The sequence below is a fragment of the Podarcis cretensis genome (genome assembly GCF_951804945.1).
Source record: "Podarcis cretensis genome assembly, chromosome: 3".
Taxonomy (NCBI): domain Eukaryota; kingdom Metazoa; phylum Chordata; class Lepidosauria; order Squamata; family Lacertidae; genus Podarcis; species Podarcis cretensis.
The window spans coordinates 112065427-112080221 of record NC_137172.1 but is presented as its reverse complement, the minus strand read 5'-3'; the positions used below and the strand labels follow the sequence as shown (position 1 = coordinate 112080221).

Here is a 14795-nt window from a genome sequence, read left to right as displayed (position 1 = left end):
TCACAATTAGATCCCTGAAAGGCAGACTTTACATAGTAGTTGCACAAAGAAACTGTGAAGGCCTTCTTGGTAGTGGCACCCGCCCTGTGGAACGCCCTCCTATCAGATGTCAAGGAAATAAACAACTATCTGACTTTCAAAAGACATCTGAAGGCAGCCCTATTTAGGGAAGCTTTTAACGTTTGATGTTTCATTGTATTTTAAATATTTTGTTGGGAGCCGCCCAGAGTGGCTGGGGAAACCAAGCCAGATGGGTGGGGTATAAATAAAAGTATTATTATTATTATTATTATTATTATTATTATTATTATTATTAAACTGAACTCACAGGCTGCTGGCTGAGAGCCAGCAGACAGCAAAATTACATTAATACAGCAAAATAGCTGCAGGAGAGCAGCAACAAGATAGCAAGCAAGATCAGGCAAGACTGGTAGACTAAGAAAATGGCTGCATGATTTGGCTCTTTTATGGAGTCAGTCAGGGCCACACCCATCTCCCAGATCACATGCAGGGGGAATAAGGAATGTTGAATTTGGTTGTACCAGTGGATTATATCCCACAAGAACCGGATGATTTCTCAGCAGTAAAAGTGGAGGAAGGAGACAGAGGAGGAGGGAAGCATTTTCTTCCGCTGCTGCTTCTTTTAAGGAGTTAACTGGGGCTGAAATCACACCGTCGATAGAGAAGCATTAAGCAATTCTCGGCATGTACTAATGGTAATAGGATATCAATAATTTAGGAAATTAATCTCTTGGCGAGGGAGCGAGCAATCTCCCCAACTCGACATGCCCAAAGGAAGGAGTGACATCTGCTGTTTACCGAGCACATCTAAAGCACACTTTGGGGTTCCTCCCCAGCCCTCGGTTTAGTAGCCATTTTTAATTAAGCAGATGGCAACAGAGCTCTCCTAAGGTTCCCAGTGACAGAGCTATGCTTTTGCGCTAGCGAGGGGGAAAGCCTTCTGTGCAAATATTTGGTTTCAGCTCCAAATGCAAACATGCAAACCTTGTCATTGCTAATGCTCAGCACATCTAAATAATAATAATAATAATAATTCACCGCGTTCAGCCTCCGGAGAAGATACAGAAGCAGGATGCGGAAATCAATGCATTGAATTAGTGCTTATGAGACTGGCAAATAGCACTCCAGACTCATCCTGGACACCGTGGGAGGGTAAATATGAAATCTGTTTAATAAAGGGCAAAGTTCCATTGTGGATTTTTATTCGAGTCCATGGAGATAGACTAGCTCCAGGAAAAAGGAAAAAAAAAACCGATCAGCTTTCAGTTGAGGATGATCACAATTTTCTTTAAAAAGCAAACCTAAAACTGCAAAAACATGGGTATGTTCTGCAACATCTTTTCTCCCACTTGGGGTGAGGGTGGACAAACAGCGGACAGGCAGAAAGTTTCTCAGGCATTTCCCTGTTTTCCTGCAGGTTCCCAGAGGCAGCGGATGCTGGTCTATTAGGGTGAACGGAGCACTGCTCCACCAAGATCTGTCTGCCCTCACTTGCCTGCCAGCTTGAGCAGGGAAGAGGGTGGCTCTGAATATCAGCTGCCTCCTTCTTAGTCTCAGTGCTGCCTTTTGTATAATGCAACAAGGAGGACGATGGAAACAAATGCAAAATGAGTTTGTCCTTCCTATTATTTGCTTTAGTTCCACTTGTGGCTTCCTCTTCCTCGATTTCTTTTCTTTTCTAAATTTTATTTATGCTTTAACAATAATAATAATAATAATAATAATAATAATAATAATAATAATTTATTTATTTATACCCAGCCCATCTGGCTGGGTTTCCCCAGCCACTTTGGGCGGCTTCCAACAAAGTATTAAAATACAGTAGTCTGTTAAACATTAAAAGCTTCCCTAAAGAGGGCTGCCTTCAGAAGTCTTCTAAAAGTCTGGTAGTTGTTCTTCTCTTTGACATCTGGTGGGAGGGCGTTCCACAGGGCGGGTGCCACTACTGAGAAGGCCCTCTGCCTGGTTCCCTGTAACTTGGCTGCTCGCAGCGAGGGAACTGCCAGAAGGCCCTTGGAGCTGGACCTCAGTGTCTGGGCAGAACGATGGTGGTGGAGACGCTCCTTCGGGTATACTGGGCCGAGGCCGTTTAGGGCTTTAAAGGTGAGCACCAACACTTTGAATTGTGCTTGGAAATGTACTAGGAGCCAATGTAGGTCTTTCAAGACTGGTGTTATGCGGTCTCGGTGGCCGCTCCCAGTCACCGGTCTAGCTGCCGCATTCTGGCGGGGAGATGCAATAGAATAGAATGTGTAGCACTCCACCTTGCAACAGATACTTGTATCAATTTTAACATTGCCGTCTGTATCATCAGCAGCTAGCATTTGGGGGGGGGTGTCCAGATTTTCATATTTTTACAGCCTCTCTAACCCCCAAAAGATGAGATATTTTCTAAGACATTTTCAGAAATTCCAGACATGCAACTTTAATCTAGATTCTCTCCATTCCCCGCACACAAACACCCAAAAAATTCTATATAGTGTGTGGGAGGGAGTACCTCCCCTTTGCAGTAGAAGTAGGTTGCTTACTCACAGCCAGTGGCGTAGCGTGGGGGGTGCAGGGGGGCCCGGCCGCACCGGGCGCAACATCTGGGGGGGCGCGCTCGCCGCCTCCGGAGTCGCCGAAGAGCCTCGGGCGCAGGCTGTAGCAGAGCCCCATGTCTCGCGGAACCGACGAACTGTGCGCACGTCCGGGCTGAAGGCGTCCGGCAGGCAGCGGCTCTCAGCGCTCGCCGCGGTCCCCGCGCGTCAGGGCCGTGGAGGGCGCGCCAGGCAGCCCCTCCTCACAGCCCCCCCGCCGCCGCTGCTGCTGCAGCTGCTGGGCCACGTTGCATTTTCCTCACCTCTCTGCCCTCCTCCTCCGGGCAAGCGGCGTCGTTTGGGCGGCAGCGCTAGCGGCAACTCGCCTCAGATCACCTGACATGGACCCACCGCCGCCGCTGTGGCTACCTTACCGTAAATATCCCAGCCCAGGCAGCAGCAAGACGAAGCTGGCAGTGGCAGCAGATTAGGGGTTAGGGGCGCAAATTACTTGCCTTGCCCCGGGTGCTGACAACCCATGCTACGCCGCTGCTCACAGCTACTAAAATTGTCAGTAAAAAAAGAGAAAGTGGGAAGGGGAGGGGTGCTGAGAAGATCCGAACTTAATTATATGCTTTGATTTGAATTACACAAAGTGGCGTCTTACTCCTGCTTCTTTATACAACTCGAAAGAAACATGAGACAAGAAGATTCCCTGTGTGAGTAATTCAGACCTAGTTTATGGTAAGGGATGCCGAAAGCAACTTGTCCCCTGTAGGCAGAAAACGAGTCTTTGCAAGAACTGTTTGATCTCGCTTGGGAATTGGAAGTGTGGCAGGTGGGGGGATGGAGAGAGATTTTCATCATTTCCTCCACTCCTTGTGTAAGCTCACCCCAAACTCTGGTTTGTTTCTTAAAGAGAAGAAGGCATTCAAAGGATGAAGTGGGGCATTTTTAAGTGGCATGCTGAGAAAAGGGAGGAGGAAGTCCCATTGTCCTAAACTTTACCAGCCAGCAGTTGGAAGATCTGCCATGTTTGGTGGAAATCTGAGCTTTTGCAAACTGCAAAACACTTCCAAGGTTGCCAAAAACTAAATGTGCACCTCCATCAAACAGGCCAATGAGGACTGGGAACCCTCAGGGATCATGAAATGTTGAGTGCCTGATGGAAAAGAAAGAAAGGGAAGAGGGGGTGGAATAAACTGCCTGGTTGGCTGGCGGGGCCCAAATGTCAGCTTGTAACATGGGACCGCTCCCTATTTATTTTATTTATTCAATTTATATATCTCCCTATACCCGGAGGTCTCTGGGCGGTTCACAGAACAAGATCAAGGCATGCATCCCATGATTCCATTCTACATATACCATCTCACAAATCATGAAAGAAAACTTTCTGTTTTGATAATGCAATCACATTTTACACATTTCTGAAATCACACTGTGGTCCTCCATATTGGGCTTTTCTACGATGACCCAAATACCTCCCCACTCTGGTCTGGCTTACATAATAGTCTAAAGAAGAAGCCTAGTTTCATACAAACAAGCAAAAGTAGGAACTGCTGAAAAGACAGCAGTCACTTTGCGATTCTTCTGGTTGTGCTGAGCGTTCCTGACGTTTTTCGTTGCAAAATCATCAACCCCACCCCGCCGTGCCTATTTCTCTGTCGAGGTCACAGAAAAACAAACGAACAGGTAGACAGCTTAACTATTCTTTGAAAAACCGGAGACCTGTTTAATATCTCTGTTGCATAACCTCATTGCATTTCTGGCTGACTGATTTGTACCGATAGCTAGACATGGCAGTGCTTCTGTGTGTGCAAACCCCCCAAAGCAGCACTGGGATCAGGGCCCTTTTAGGGTGCTTTGTACCACGCCTCTCTCCTCATGCCTTTGCACAAGTTTCTCTAGTATTAGTACTCGAGAGAACATGTCACCTAGGGAATCATACCTCTCTACAAATCCTAGATTATCTGCACAAGCACACACTGTACGTTCCAGGAAAGGACCTGGCTGGTGATTCACTGTTCAGAAGTCAGAGCACGTTCTGCTCTAACACTAGCTACTGACTCCAGGAAACCTCACAAGGTCTTTGCAAGACAAATATAAACACAGGGAAGTTTCCACTGATATCTTCAAGTGCGAGCTACATTACAACCAGCTCGTTCCCCAGCCTGATGGTTTTACTCTTATTCCACATCACTCCCCCAACAATCACTCTTGGTGACTTGCAGATTGAACCCTCAGAATGAGAGAAATAAAAGTGGGGGAGCAGTGCAAGCTCCAGGATTTGGGGTACCCTCTGACATGCTTGTAATGTTTAATAGGTTATTGTATTTTAGTGTTCTGTTGGAAGCCGCCCAGGGTGGCTGGGGAAACCCAGCCAGATGGGCAGGGTATAAATAATAAATTATTTATTTATTTATTTATTTATTATTATTATTATTATATTTATTATTATTATTATTATTATTATTATTATTATTATATTTATTATTATATTTATTATTATTATTATTATTATTATTATTATTATTATTATTATTCCCTTCCCCTAACCAGGTTAGACCAGTGGTTCCCAACCTTCTTTTGGCCATGCCCCACCTAAAATCCTAATGCCCCCTTCCGTGACATAAAATTCTTATTACAGTGGTACCTCGGGCTACATACGCTTCAGGTTACAGACTCTGCTAACCCAGAAATAGTGCTTCAGGTTAAGAACTTTGCTTCAGGATGAGAACAGAAATTGTGCTCCGGCGGCACGGCAGCAGCAGGAGGCCCCATTAGCTAAAGTGGTGCTTCAGGTTAAGAACAGTTTCAGGTTAAGTACAGACCTCCGGAACAAATTAAGTACTTAACCCGAGGTACCACTGTATTCAAAAAGTGAACTATTCACGTACAGGAAACCTAAAAGGCCATTTACTGCTAATAACTCATTCTTGAATTGTCCCTCCCTTAAAAATCAAATTGCCCCCCGTGGAACATATGCCCCATGTTGGAAACCACAGGGTTAGACATACAAACTGACAATTCTATTTAGTTGCACCTGCTCTTCTTGGGGTTTTCTGCAGGAAGTGGCAACGGTAGCGCCATTATGTTAGTTTGCCTTCTGTTGGTTTGCGGATGCTGTCAAATGCCCACCCATGCCATCCTCTGGAGCTGGAGGATGGCAAACGTTCCTGCCTCCCATGGGGACATGGTGGGCAGCTGGATGAAACTTCTTGGAAATGTATGACATGGGCTATGAAAGAACCTGGTGCCAAGCATGAAGTTCAATACCTATTATTATTATTATTAGATTAAATTTATATACCGCCCTATACCTAGGGGTCTCAGGGCAGTTTTACTAGAAAGCTGGACCAAGAAAGGCAAGAGGTGGACGTTGTCTGCATAATGGCAGTATCCTTCCCTTTCAAAAATTGCAAATCAAAAGCAGAGTTGTTCATAGTAATCAGGCCTGCTTTAAATACATCAATACTTAAAAATAAAGTAGTTTACACGTCCCTTCCCCATCTGCTGATTTTGTTTTTATTTAGTAGGATTATTTGACATCATACTGCTTGCTGCCAGATGGTACAGTATGCTTTTCGAAGTGACCAAGCGAATATTTGTTAGGATGTTCCAGCATGCCTTTTCTTTTCCCCCCCAAACAGCTATCCCATCATGGTTCCAAAAATAGAGGCAACACTTTCTCCACTTGGACAAATAAAAAACGTTATTTGTGGCAACTTGTTTGGTTCTAATTTTTGCCTTTAAAAAAAAAAGGATATTGTGAGAAAATAATTTCTGTTCTTATTTAGAGCTGCATTAAGGAAGCTTAATGACTTGGTCATGTCCCACTGGATTCTCTTCCGTCTTAAACAGCAGGTCCCTGTACAGTGGTACCTCGGGTTACATAGGCTTCAGGTTACAGACTCTGCTAACCCAGAAATAGTGCTTCAGGTTAAGAACTTTGCTTCAGGATGAGAACAGAAATTGTGCTCCGGCAGCGTGGCAGCAACAGGAGGCCCCATTAGCCAAAGTGGTGCTTCAGGTTAAGTACAGTTTCAGGTTAAGAACGGACCTCCGGAATGAATTAAGTACCGTATTTTTTGCTCTATAAGACTCACTTTTTCCCTCCTAAAAAGTAAGGGGAAATGTGTGTGCATCTTATGGAGCGAATGCAGGCTGTGCAGCTATCCCAGAAGCCAGAACAGCAAGAGGGATTGCTGCTTTCACTGCACAGCAATCCCTCTTGCTGTTCTGGCTTCTGAGATTCAGAATATTTTTTTTCTTGTTTTCCTCCTCCAAAAACTAGGTGCATCTTATGGTCTGGTGTGTCTTATAGAGCGAAAAATATGGTACTTAACCCGAGGTACCACTGTACATTTTTTATCATCACCTTTATTTTTAAAAATGTGGTTGACATATGGAACAGGGAGCCATTGATTAACAGCTTCACTTACAAAGCCATCTCACGTTTTAATTCAGCTGTTGGAGTGCAGATATTTAAGTCTGTGGCTGCTGGTAAACCTCTGAACTCTGGTTCTGTTTAAAGATTGTTTGGCCAACAAAGAATGAATATATTTCTCAATCAAAAGTCTGTCCATCAATTAAGGGTTATGTTCCCAGACTTCTATTTTTCCTGCAATATCATGGATGTCATTTAGGTATTTTAATTGTGGACTGTACAACTGCGGCCTTCAACTGGTGAATCGTGTTTTCGAAATCTAAGTTTCAGCTATGGGGATAATTATCTGAGGAAATTAGCATAATATATGGGATTACTACTTCTGAAACCATCTTCAACCATACAGATGGATTCAAAATGGCCAATTCAAAAGTCTATAAGGAACACACACACAAACACAAGATTTATTCTTAATTTCTAGTAAGGAAACCATCCATAGTGGCCTCCAAAGAAATTGATAACAGCAGCAAGCAGAAGAAGAGATGTCATTTTTATTGACAAAATATAACCATCAAACATAAACGACATCAGGAAAAGCTAGATGTTTGCATCATGAATTAGGCCTGAAAAGAGATTTGGGGCTGTGTACAAAACTCCAGCTCCACTTGCTCAACAGACCTCCATGCCCTTGACGGAAATTCCTTTCTCTCTCTTGTTCCCTGCAGCCCGTGTGTGGGACTCTCCAGAGCAGATTGGGAGGGGTGTACAAGGAAGGGGGAGGTGAGGAAATGTAGGACAATTATAGCAGAATTGAAGCATCCCCTTACTAATATTGGCTTTATAGATTCATCTGATGCTTTGAGCTGCCATGTGATACAGGAATTCTACAGCTGACATCGCGTGCGACACATGGTTCATTTTGTAACCTGCTTTTAATACATGACTAACCCATCAGATGTTTTTAAGCTGTTATTTTATCAGCCAAGTAAGGTAACCAACCTCCATTAACTGTCACCATTGCATCGCTGGCCCATCAGTCTGTAATACTTCCTGGAGAAAGGTTTTATTACGATGTATTTATTAAATAAGGATTTATTTATTTTTCCAAAAGGAAAAAAATACATGTTCCAATTTTTGCAGCCGTCTGTTCCCATTTTTGAAAGCAGCCATCCCAAGCATGGAGGCAGGGATCCCAATGAGATCTTGTGCATGTGCAAAGAGCCTTCAGGTGTGCAGGAGGAGCTGACGTACTTTTCCAACTGCAGCTCCTTGTGCAAAGTTGAATGCTTCTTCTGGACAGGTCCCTCAAGAGGTTTTTCAGTGGGTGCAAGGAGACGTGATGGGATGGGGTGGCCACTAAATGCCAGCACACCTGTGAAACGCAGAAACGCTTGCAAACGAAACCTAATTACGATCTTCCACGATATAGGACAGATCTAAAAGCAGACTGGCCGTCTCGACGGCGACTTGTAGGCCGTTCCTTTTCGCTGCAAAGCAGTCCAGAACGGGATTGTCGGCGGAGGTTACGGAAGACTCACCAATGCAACTTTGTGGGGGGAAAGGACCAGAACGGCACTGCAGAATCTTCCAATTGAGACCTTGCTGAGGGCCACAAAGGCCGCAGCCGCACCTCTGAACTACGTCAGACCAATCAGACCTGCTAGGAAGATCAGGTGGAACGCTCCAAAAATGTCCCCATTTCGTATCGGTGAGAACGTCGCCGCCGTCATGCTCTAGGCAGCGAGACACAGATTCTAGCGAGCTGCAAAAGGAATCGGCCACCAGCTGGAACTCTGCCTGAGAGCAGCACAAATTTTCCAAGGTGCTGGATGTCACAGCGCAACTCTAAAATCGGAAGGGGATGGGGTTGAGAAAACTATTTTCTAGTATGTTATGATTAAGATACAAAACAAAGATATTCAACGTGCAGAGCAATCCTATGCGTTGTTTACTTAGAGGTAAGTCTCGCTGTATTACTCCCAGGAAACTGAGCATAGGATTATAGTCTCCGTATAGGGTTAGAGCCAGAGAAAGCAAAGCAACAATAGCATTATTTTTAGAAAGCAAGTGTCTTAAATTAATATTTTGCCTGGAAAACAATGTTAATTACAATTCCACTCACTTTTATTTATTAGTAAATGTCACTGGGGTGGTTCCAGACTTAGTCATACTCAAAGTAAACCTAATGAAATCAATGGGAACTAAGTCTGTCATGACAGTTTAATGATTATTTATTCTTCCTCTTTCTGTATTATTTTAAATTTACAATTTACTCTGCGTATGATTAAGTCTGGATCCAAACTATTAAAGATCGTGTACTCAACAGCAGGAGACTTAGGTGGTTTGCAATCTAACAAAACCACCTTCGCCATTGGGAGTGGCCACTGGGACCATATAACACCAGTCCTAAAGGTTCTTCATTGGTTCCCAGTGCGTTTCCGAGCACAATTCAAAGTGTTAGCATTGACCTTTAAAGCCCTAAGCGGCCTCGGCCCAGTATACCCGAAAGAGCGTCTCTACCCCCATCATTCAGCCTGGACACTGAGGTCCAGCTCCGAGGGCCTTCTGGCAGTTCCCTCACTGCAAGAAGTGAAGTTACAGGGAACTAGGCAGAGGGCCTTCTCAGTGGTGGCGCCCGCCCTGTGGAACAACCTCCCATCAGATGTCAAGGAAATAAACAACCATCTGACTTTTAGAAGACATCTGAAGGCAGCCCTGTTTAGGGAAGTTTGTAATATTTGATTTTTATCATGTTTTAATATTCTGTTGAGAGCTGCCCAGAGTGGCTGGGGAAACCCAGGGCAGGGTATAATAATAATAATAATAATAATAATAATAATAATAATAATAATAATAGCTACTACTCAGGGTTCATTCTGCATTATTATTATTAATGATCATCGTAATAATACAACTAATGGATTAATTTTATTACTCAGACTGCTTTCATACACTAAACATCAGATAAGTGATGAACAAATATCTCATTCCACAGTTTCAATTTACAGCAGGAAAAGAATTTTTCAAATAGCCATTTACGCAATACTGAAGAATGAACGAAATAGATAGGAGAGTAAATGAGGCTGAGGCCTTTCACTAGAATGCGCTGATCGGATAAGATTTTAAGAAGTGCTTGTGCGTTTACTTTTTTCAAAAAAGAGCAATACAGGCTTGAGGATGCTATGGCTTAGACTACTCAGTAACGCACAGGTATCTGTGATGCTTTGTAGTCCAGTCATGCTCATCGGAGAAGATATCTGCAAGGTGGGGGAGACCCTGCTTTTCTCTCTCGTCCTTTTCCAGACCAAAATTACCCTTCCCAAGCAGAGCAGAGGTGGGGGAAGTTGTATGCCTTCCTCTCCCCCTGCCTCTCAACAGGGGATAAAAACAACTTGGGAAGGTTTTTGTGCTGGAGTTTTCTCTGTGTGGGAGGCAATTCTGAGCTGACAAGAGAATAAAGAAGGAAGGAGAGAGCATCTTCCTTCGCTTCACCCTTCCTGGGAACCCGCCCATGCTGTTTTGGATTTAAATAACATCAGCAGCGGCAGCAACAAAATCCCCAAACCATACAGGGTTTTAAGAATTGCAGGCATTTAGAGCCTCGGAAAGGTGTTTCACCTCCGCCAATAAACCAATAACCCTCAATGCTCTGAGCAGATTTAAGTGCATTAAACAGCTTTAAAAAGCCACGCGGATCTCAGCATACCTTGTGCCTTACGTAGGACGACAAATGAGTTTCTGTACAGCCGCCACCTAACAGTACCCAGGGGTCGGAGACAGTTAATTGCAAAACATGCTCCGCCGTTTGACAAGCCAGCTGGGAAAGAGGCAAAGGACTTCCTGTTGTTATTGTTCTTTAAGCCGAGGAAGAAAAATCCAGGTGAAATAAAGAAATGGTTTTAAAGTGGAGATCTCCTTATGCAACCCATCTAAAACAAAAAGCCATTTGCTCATTGTATCTGCATCTGCCACATTCCCTCAAGGAGCTCTGTGTAGCGGACATAAGGCTTATCCCATTCTGTCCACAGCAACCTTGTGAGCTGATCGAGGCTGCGAAGTCCTGACTCGCTCACGTCACCAGGATACTTGAACCTAAGACCAACCACAACCGGGAGGCAACACATTGGGGAAGGCCAATTTAGGCGAAAAGTCTCGCTCAGCTGCAGCTGATTTTGCTACCTATGCGAATTAGCTCAAGAGACCTCAATCGTAAACGCAATCCCGATAGCATAAGGCAGGCTTCCTCAACCTCAGCCCTCCAGATGTTTTTGGCCTACAACTCCCATGATCCTTAGCTAGCAGGACCAGTGGTCAGGGATGATGGGAACTGTAGTCTCAAAACATTTGGCGGGCAGAGGTTGAGGAAGCTTGGCATAAGGTCACTACTGCTTGCAAACTGCCTTCTTAGTTAGCGCAAGCAGTGGTGGACTGGCAGATTTCCACAAACTATTAATGATTCGTCCCCTCAATGCTTCTCCAAGAATAGGCATCACAGCCGATATTTAAAGAGATTACACCTACCCTCAGCTCCTCCCATGCAGTTTCGTTCCTGCTACAGAGCACCAAGCTGCAGGCAACCGGGTCGTCAGGGATTAGATGCAAGAACCGTTTTGAAGCAAACGACTCGGCCCGCAAGTCCTTCAGGCGGCCATAGCAAGCAGGGGACAGAAATTGCAAAGAAGGCATCGGCTGAGAACCTGTTCAAACGAGGGGAAGTCACGGCATGGCATTATCTCACAAACATTGCGCGTAGCATTGAATGAAACCGAAGTGAATTCAGCATGTTTCAAAGGCAAAAGTATGAACGTGCCTTTTCTGCAGTGGCACCCGATTTGCAGAATGTTCTCCCCAGGTAGGTTTGGCTGGTGCCTTCATGAGACACCTTGAGGTGCCAGGCAAAAAACTTATTTCAAAATGTAGGGGCGGGCTCATATCATTTTCTATAAAAGGTAAAGGTAAAGGTAAAGGGACCCCTGACTATTAGGTCCAGTCGTGACCGATTCTGGGGTTGCGGTGCTCACCTCGCTTTATTGGCCAAGGGAGCCGGCGTACAGCTTCCGAGTCATGTGGCCGCTTGTGGCGAACCAGAGCAGTGCACGGAAACGCTGTTTACCTTCCCGCCGGAGCGGTACCTGTTCTACTTGCACTTGGACGTGCTTTCGAACTGCTAGGTTGGCAGGAGCAGGGACCGAGCAACGGGCGCTCACCCCGTTGCGGGGATTCGAACCGCCGACCTTCTGATCGGCAAGTCCTAGGCTCTGTGGTTTAACCCACAGCGCCACCTGCATCCCTATCATTTTCTATATGGTTCTCTAATTCTTATTTTCTTCCCCTGGGTTCTAGCCCAGGGATGAGGAACTTCAGGCTGGGGGCATGCAGGCCCCCACCTCTCTTATCTGGCCCTCAGGACCTTCCCAGAGGTCATGCCCCCTTTCGCCTCCCTCTCCCCAGGCCACCCCCGTCACTTGTCCTGCATGGAAACCTCAGTGTTTTTGCCTAGCTAAGATGCTTTTGTCTTCCCACTTGGTTTTAATGCATCTAGTGGGTTCTTTTTTTTTTTGTTTTGAGTTGCCCTGGGCTAAATAAAGCGACTTAAAAAATTAATCATAATAAAAAATAATAAATCCTTGAATTCCAGTAAGGGCTCTTGCTCGCCTGCTTGGAGGAGAGGAGTTTTTAGAAACTAGCCCGCTGCACGAAAGGTAACATTCAAATTAGTTCCTCTGCCCACCAGGTTGCCCAGAGAAGGCTGGGCTGAAAAATGTTGCCATCAGTTATATGTGCCACCACGTGCCCTCTTAGGGGGCCATAGTCTAGACCAGTGGTTCCCAACCTTTTTTGGCCATGCCCCAGCTAAGCATCTCTAAAATCCTGATGCTCCCCTCCCCCCGTGACATGTAATTCTCATTATTCAAAAAGTGAACTCCTATTCACGTGGAGGAAACCTAAAAGGCAATTAACTTGGTCTAAACAAGCTTCCAGATTGCCCCCCTTAATAATCAAATTGTCCCACGTTGGGAACCACGGGTGTAGACGTAGGTTTGCTACATCCGTGAAAACTACTCTGCTGGCGAGTTCAGGTACAAAAGGGAAATGGAGAATGCAAGCAAGTTCTCTCGGAGGCTGAACGCCTGCTCACCATTGATAGCCTAGCCAAATTCTACAAAAACTGGGTTGCATCATCACAGTTTATTCTTATTGCCAATAAATTTATATGCATCGTTGTAGTTGGGCTGCATCAGCAGAGGCAATGAAGAGTCACGTGCACCATTAGCTACATGCCATATGGTTGAACGGCGCACCCTCATTAACGAACCAACACATGGGGATGGAAAGTAGCGCATCGGAGGAATTGTCACGAGCGAGAATACTGCTTATAGCATTACTCTTCCCCGAGAAGCACATCATGAACCTTTCAAGATCGAAAACTCTTTTTAAAAAAGCCTTCAGGTAAAGGGACCCCTGACCATTAGGTCCAGTCGTGACCAACTCTGGGGTTGTGGCGCTCATCTCGCTTTATTGGCCAAGGGAGCCAGCATACAGCTTCCAGGTCATGTGGCCAGCATGACTAAGCCGCTTGTGGCGAACCAGAGAAGCGCACGGAAATGCCAATTACCTTCCCGCCGGAGCAGTACCTATTTATCTACTTGCACTTTGTCGTACTTTCAAACTGCTAGGTTGGCAGGAGCAGGGACCGAGCAACGGGAGCTCACTCCGTTGCGGGGATTCGAACCGCCGACCTTCTGATCGGCAAGCCCTAGGCTCAGTGGTTTAAACCACAGCGCCACCCGCGTCCCCTTTCACATGATTAGAAAATAACAAAAATCTGCTCGTTACCTGTCATTTGCTTCAGCGGCTCCATCATTGCCGCCCCAACTCTTTCTACAGCCACAACATGTTTCTCCTTCAAGTACTGCTTCAAGGCTGGGTGGATAACTTTTTGGCACACCACAAGGCTCACACCATCGTCTACCATTTGTCTGCCTAAATGAAGCAACTGGCCTAAGACTTCCGCTTCCAGAAACACTCTTTGATGGACAAAGATGGTTCCTTCTCCTGTGTCGGACAAGTCTCCTGATAGGGACAGAGAGAAAAGCGCCATCTTGATTGCGCACGAAGGAGCCGTTCTGATGGGAAGCTCTGTGGTCAGATTTGAGTCAGGTGTTTCAATCAGAAGTCCTGGATAGACCGCAGAATCCATAGCTCTCCTATCTTTCACAGGTATATAAAGACATCTCCCGAACGCAACGCTGGTCTCTGTGTTTTGTGGGCTGATGGTCAACACAAAGGCCTTCAGCACCAGAGTGCTGATATGATCTGCCTCGCTCCTGCTAAGCATGCAGGCCTGTTTGCTGGTCAGCACACTGCGCACCAAACCGAGAGGGATCTTGGAGCTGCCGAAATCCACCGGCACTCTACAGCCGCATGCTTTGGATGAGAGATAGTCGGTGCACAGGCTCAAAAGGTGCTGGCAGATTTTAATGGAAGTGCATGGAGCAACGTTCAAGGCTCGGATTTTTTCAAGCAGGCTGCAGCAGAGAATGGTCGTGAATAAGCCGCAGTCGCTGAAACGGGAGAGGTGACTCTGCACGGAGGCTGTCAGAAGTTTTAGCACCGGGTGGGTGACGCAGAGGCCAGAGAGCAATGCGGATGATTGCGATGTGGTGCGGACATATCCTCCCATACCATTGTGGAGCTGTTTGAACCTACCTGTGGGGCCATAGCAAGACTTGACTATTTCACTGAACACAGACAGAACACAGCTAATGGCTTCCTTAGTCAAAGGTTCGCTGGTACACAATGAGGGCTTTTTAGCATCAAGGCGAGACATTTTTCTCCCCCCAGGTAAGATTCCAGTCAGGACTTAC

At 45.6% G+C, this 14795-nt stretch overlaps 1 protein-coding gene across 2 annotated transcripts; it reads right to left on the bottom strand.

Moving 5' to 3' along the window:
• Window positions 1-7458: 7458 nt before the first annotated feature.
• MKKS (MKKS centrosomal shuttling protein) lies at window positions 7459-14765 on the bottom strand. 2 transcript variants are annotated; one of them, XM_079969890.1, is made up of 4 exons: window positions 13765-14765; window positions 11449-11624; window positions 10634-10744; window positions 7459-8772 (listed from the first exon to the last, which is right to left on the bottom strand). In XM_079969890.1, the coding sequence occupies exons 1-4, from the start codon at window positions 14756-14758 to the stop codon at window positions 8332-8334; spliced, it is 1722 nt and encodes a 573-aa protein (XP_079826016.1). In that variant the 5' UTR covers window positions 14759-14765; the 3' UTR covers window positions 7459-8331. The 2 variants fall into 2 exon arrangements, with proteins under 2 accessions (XP_079826016.1, XP_079826017.1); XM_079969891.1 differs by lacking the exon at window positions 10634-10744.
• Between the last annotated feature and the right edge of the window lie 30 nt (window positions 14766-14795).

Coding starts and splice junctions, on each gene's coding strand:
- MKKS (XM_079969890.1), bottom strand. CDS start 14,758: ATGTCTCGCCTTGATGCTAAAAAGCCCTCATTGTGTACCAGCGAACCT. Junction 11,625..13,764: donor GCCGCTGAAGCAAATGACAG/GTAACGAGCAGA, acceptor TCGTTTGAACAG/GTTCTCAGCCGATGCCTTCT. Junction 10,745..11,448: donor CTGCATGGGAGGAGCTGAGG/GTAGGTGTAATC, acceptor CCTCTTTCCCAG/CTGGCTTGTCAAACGGCGGA.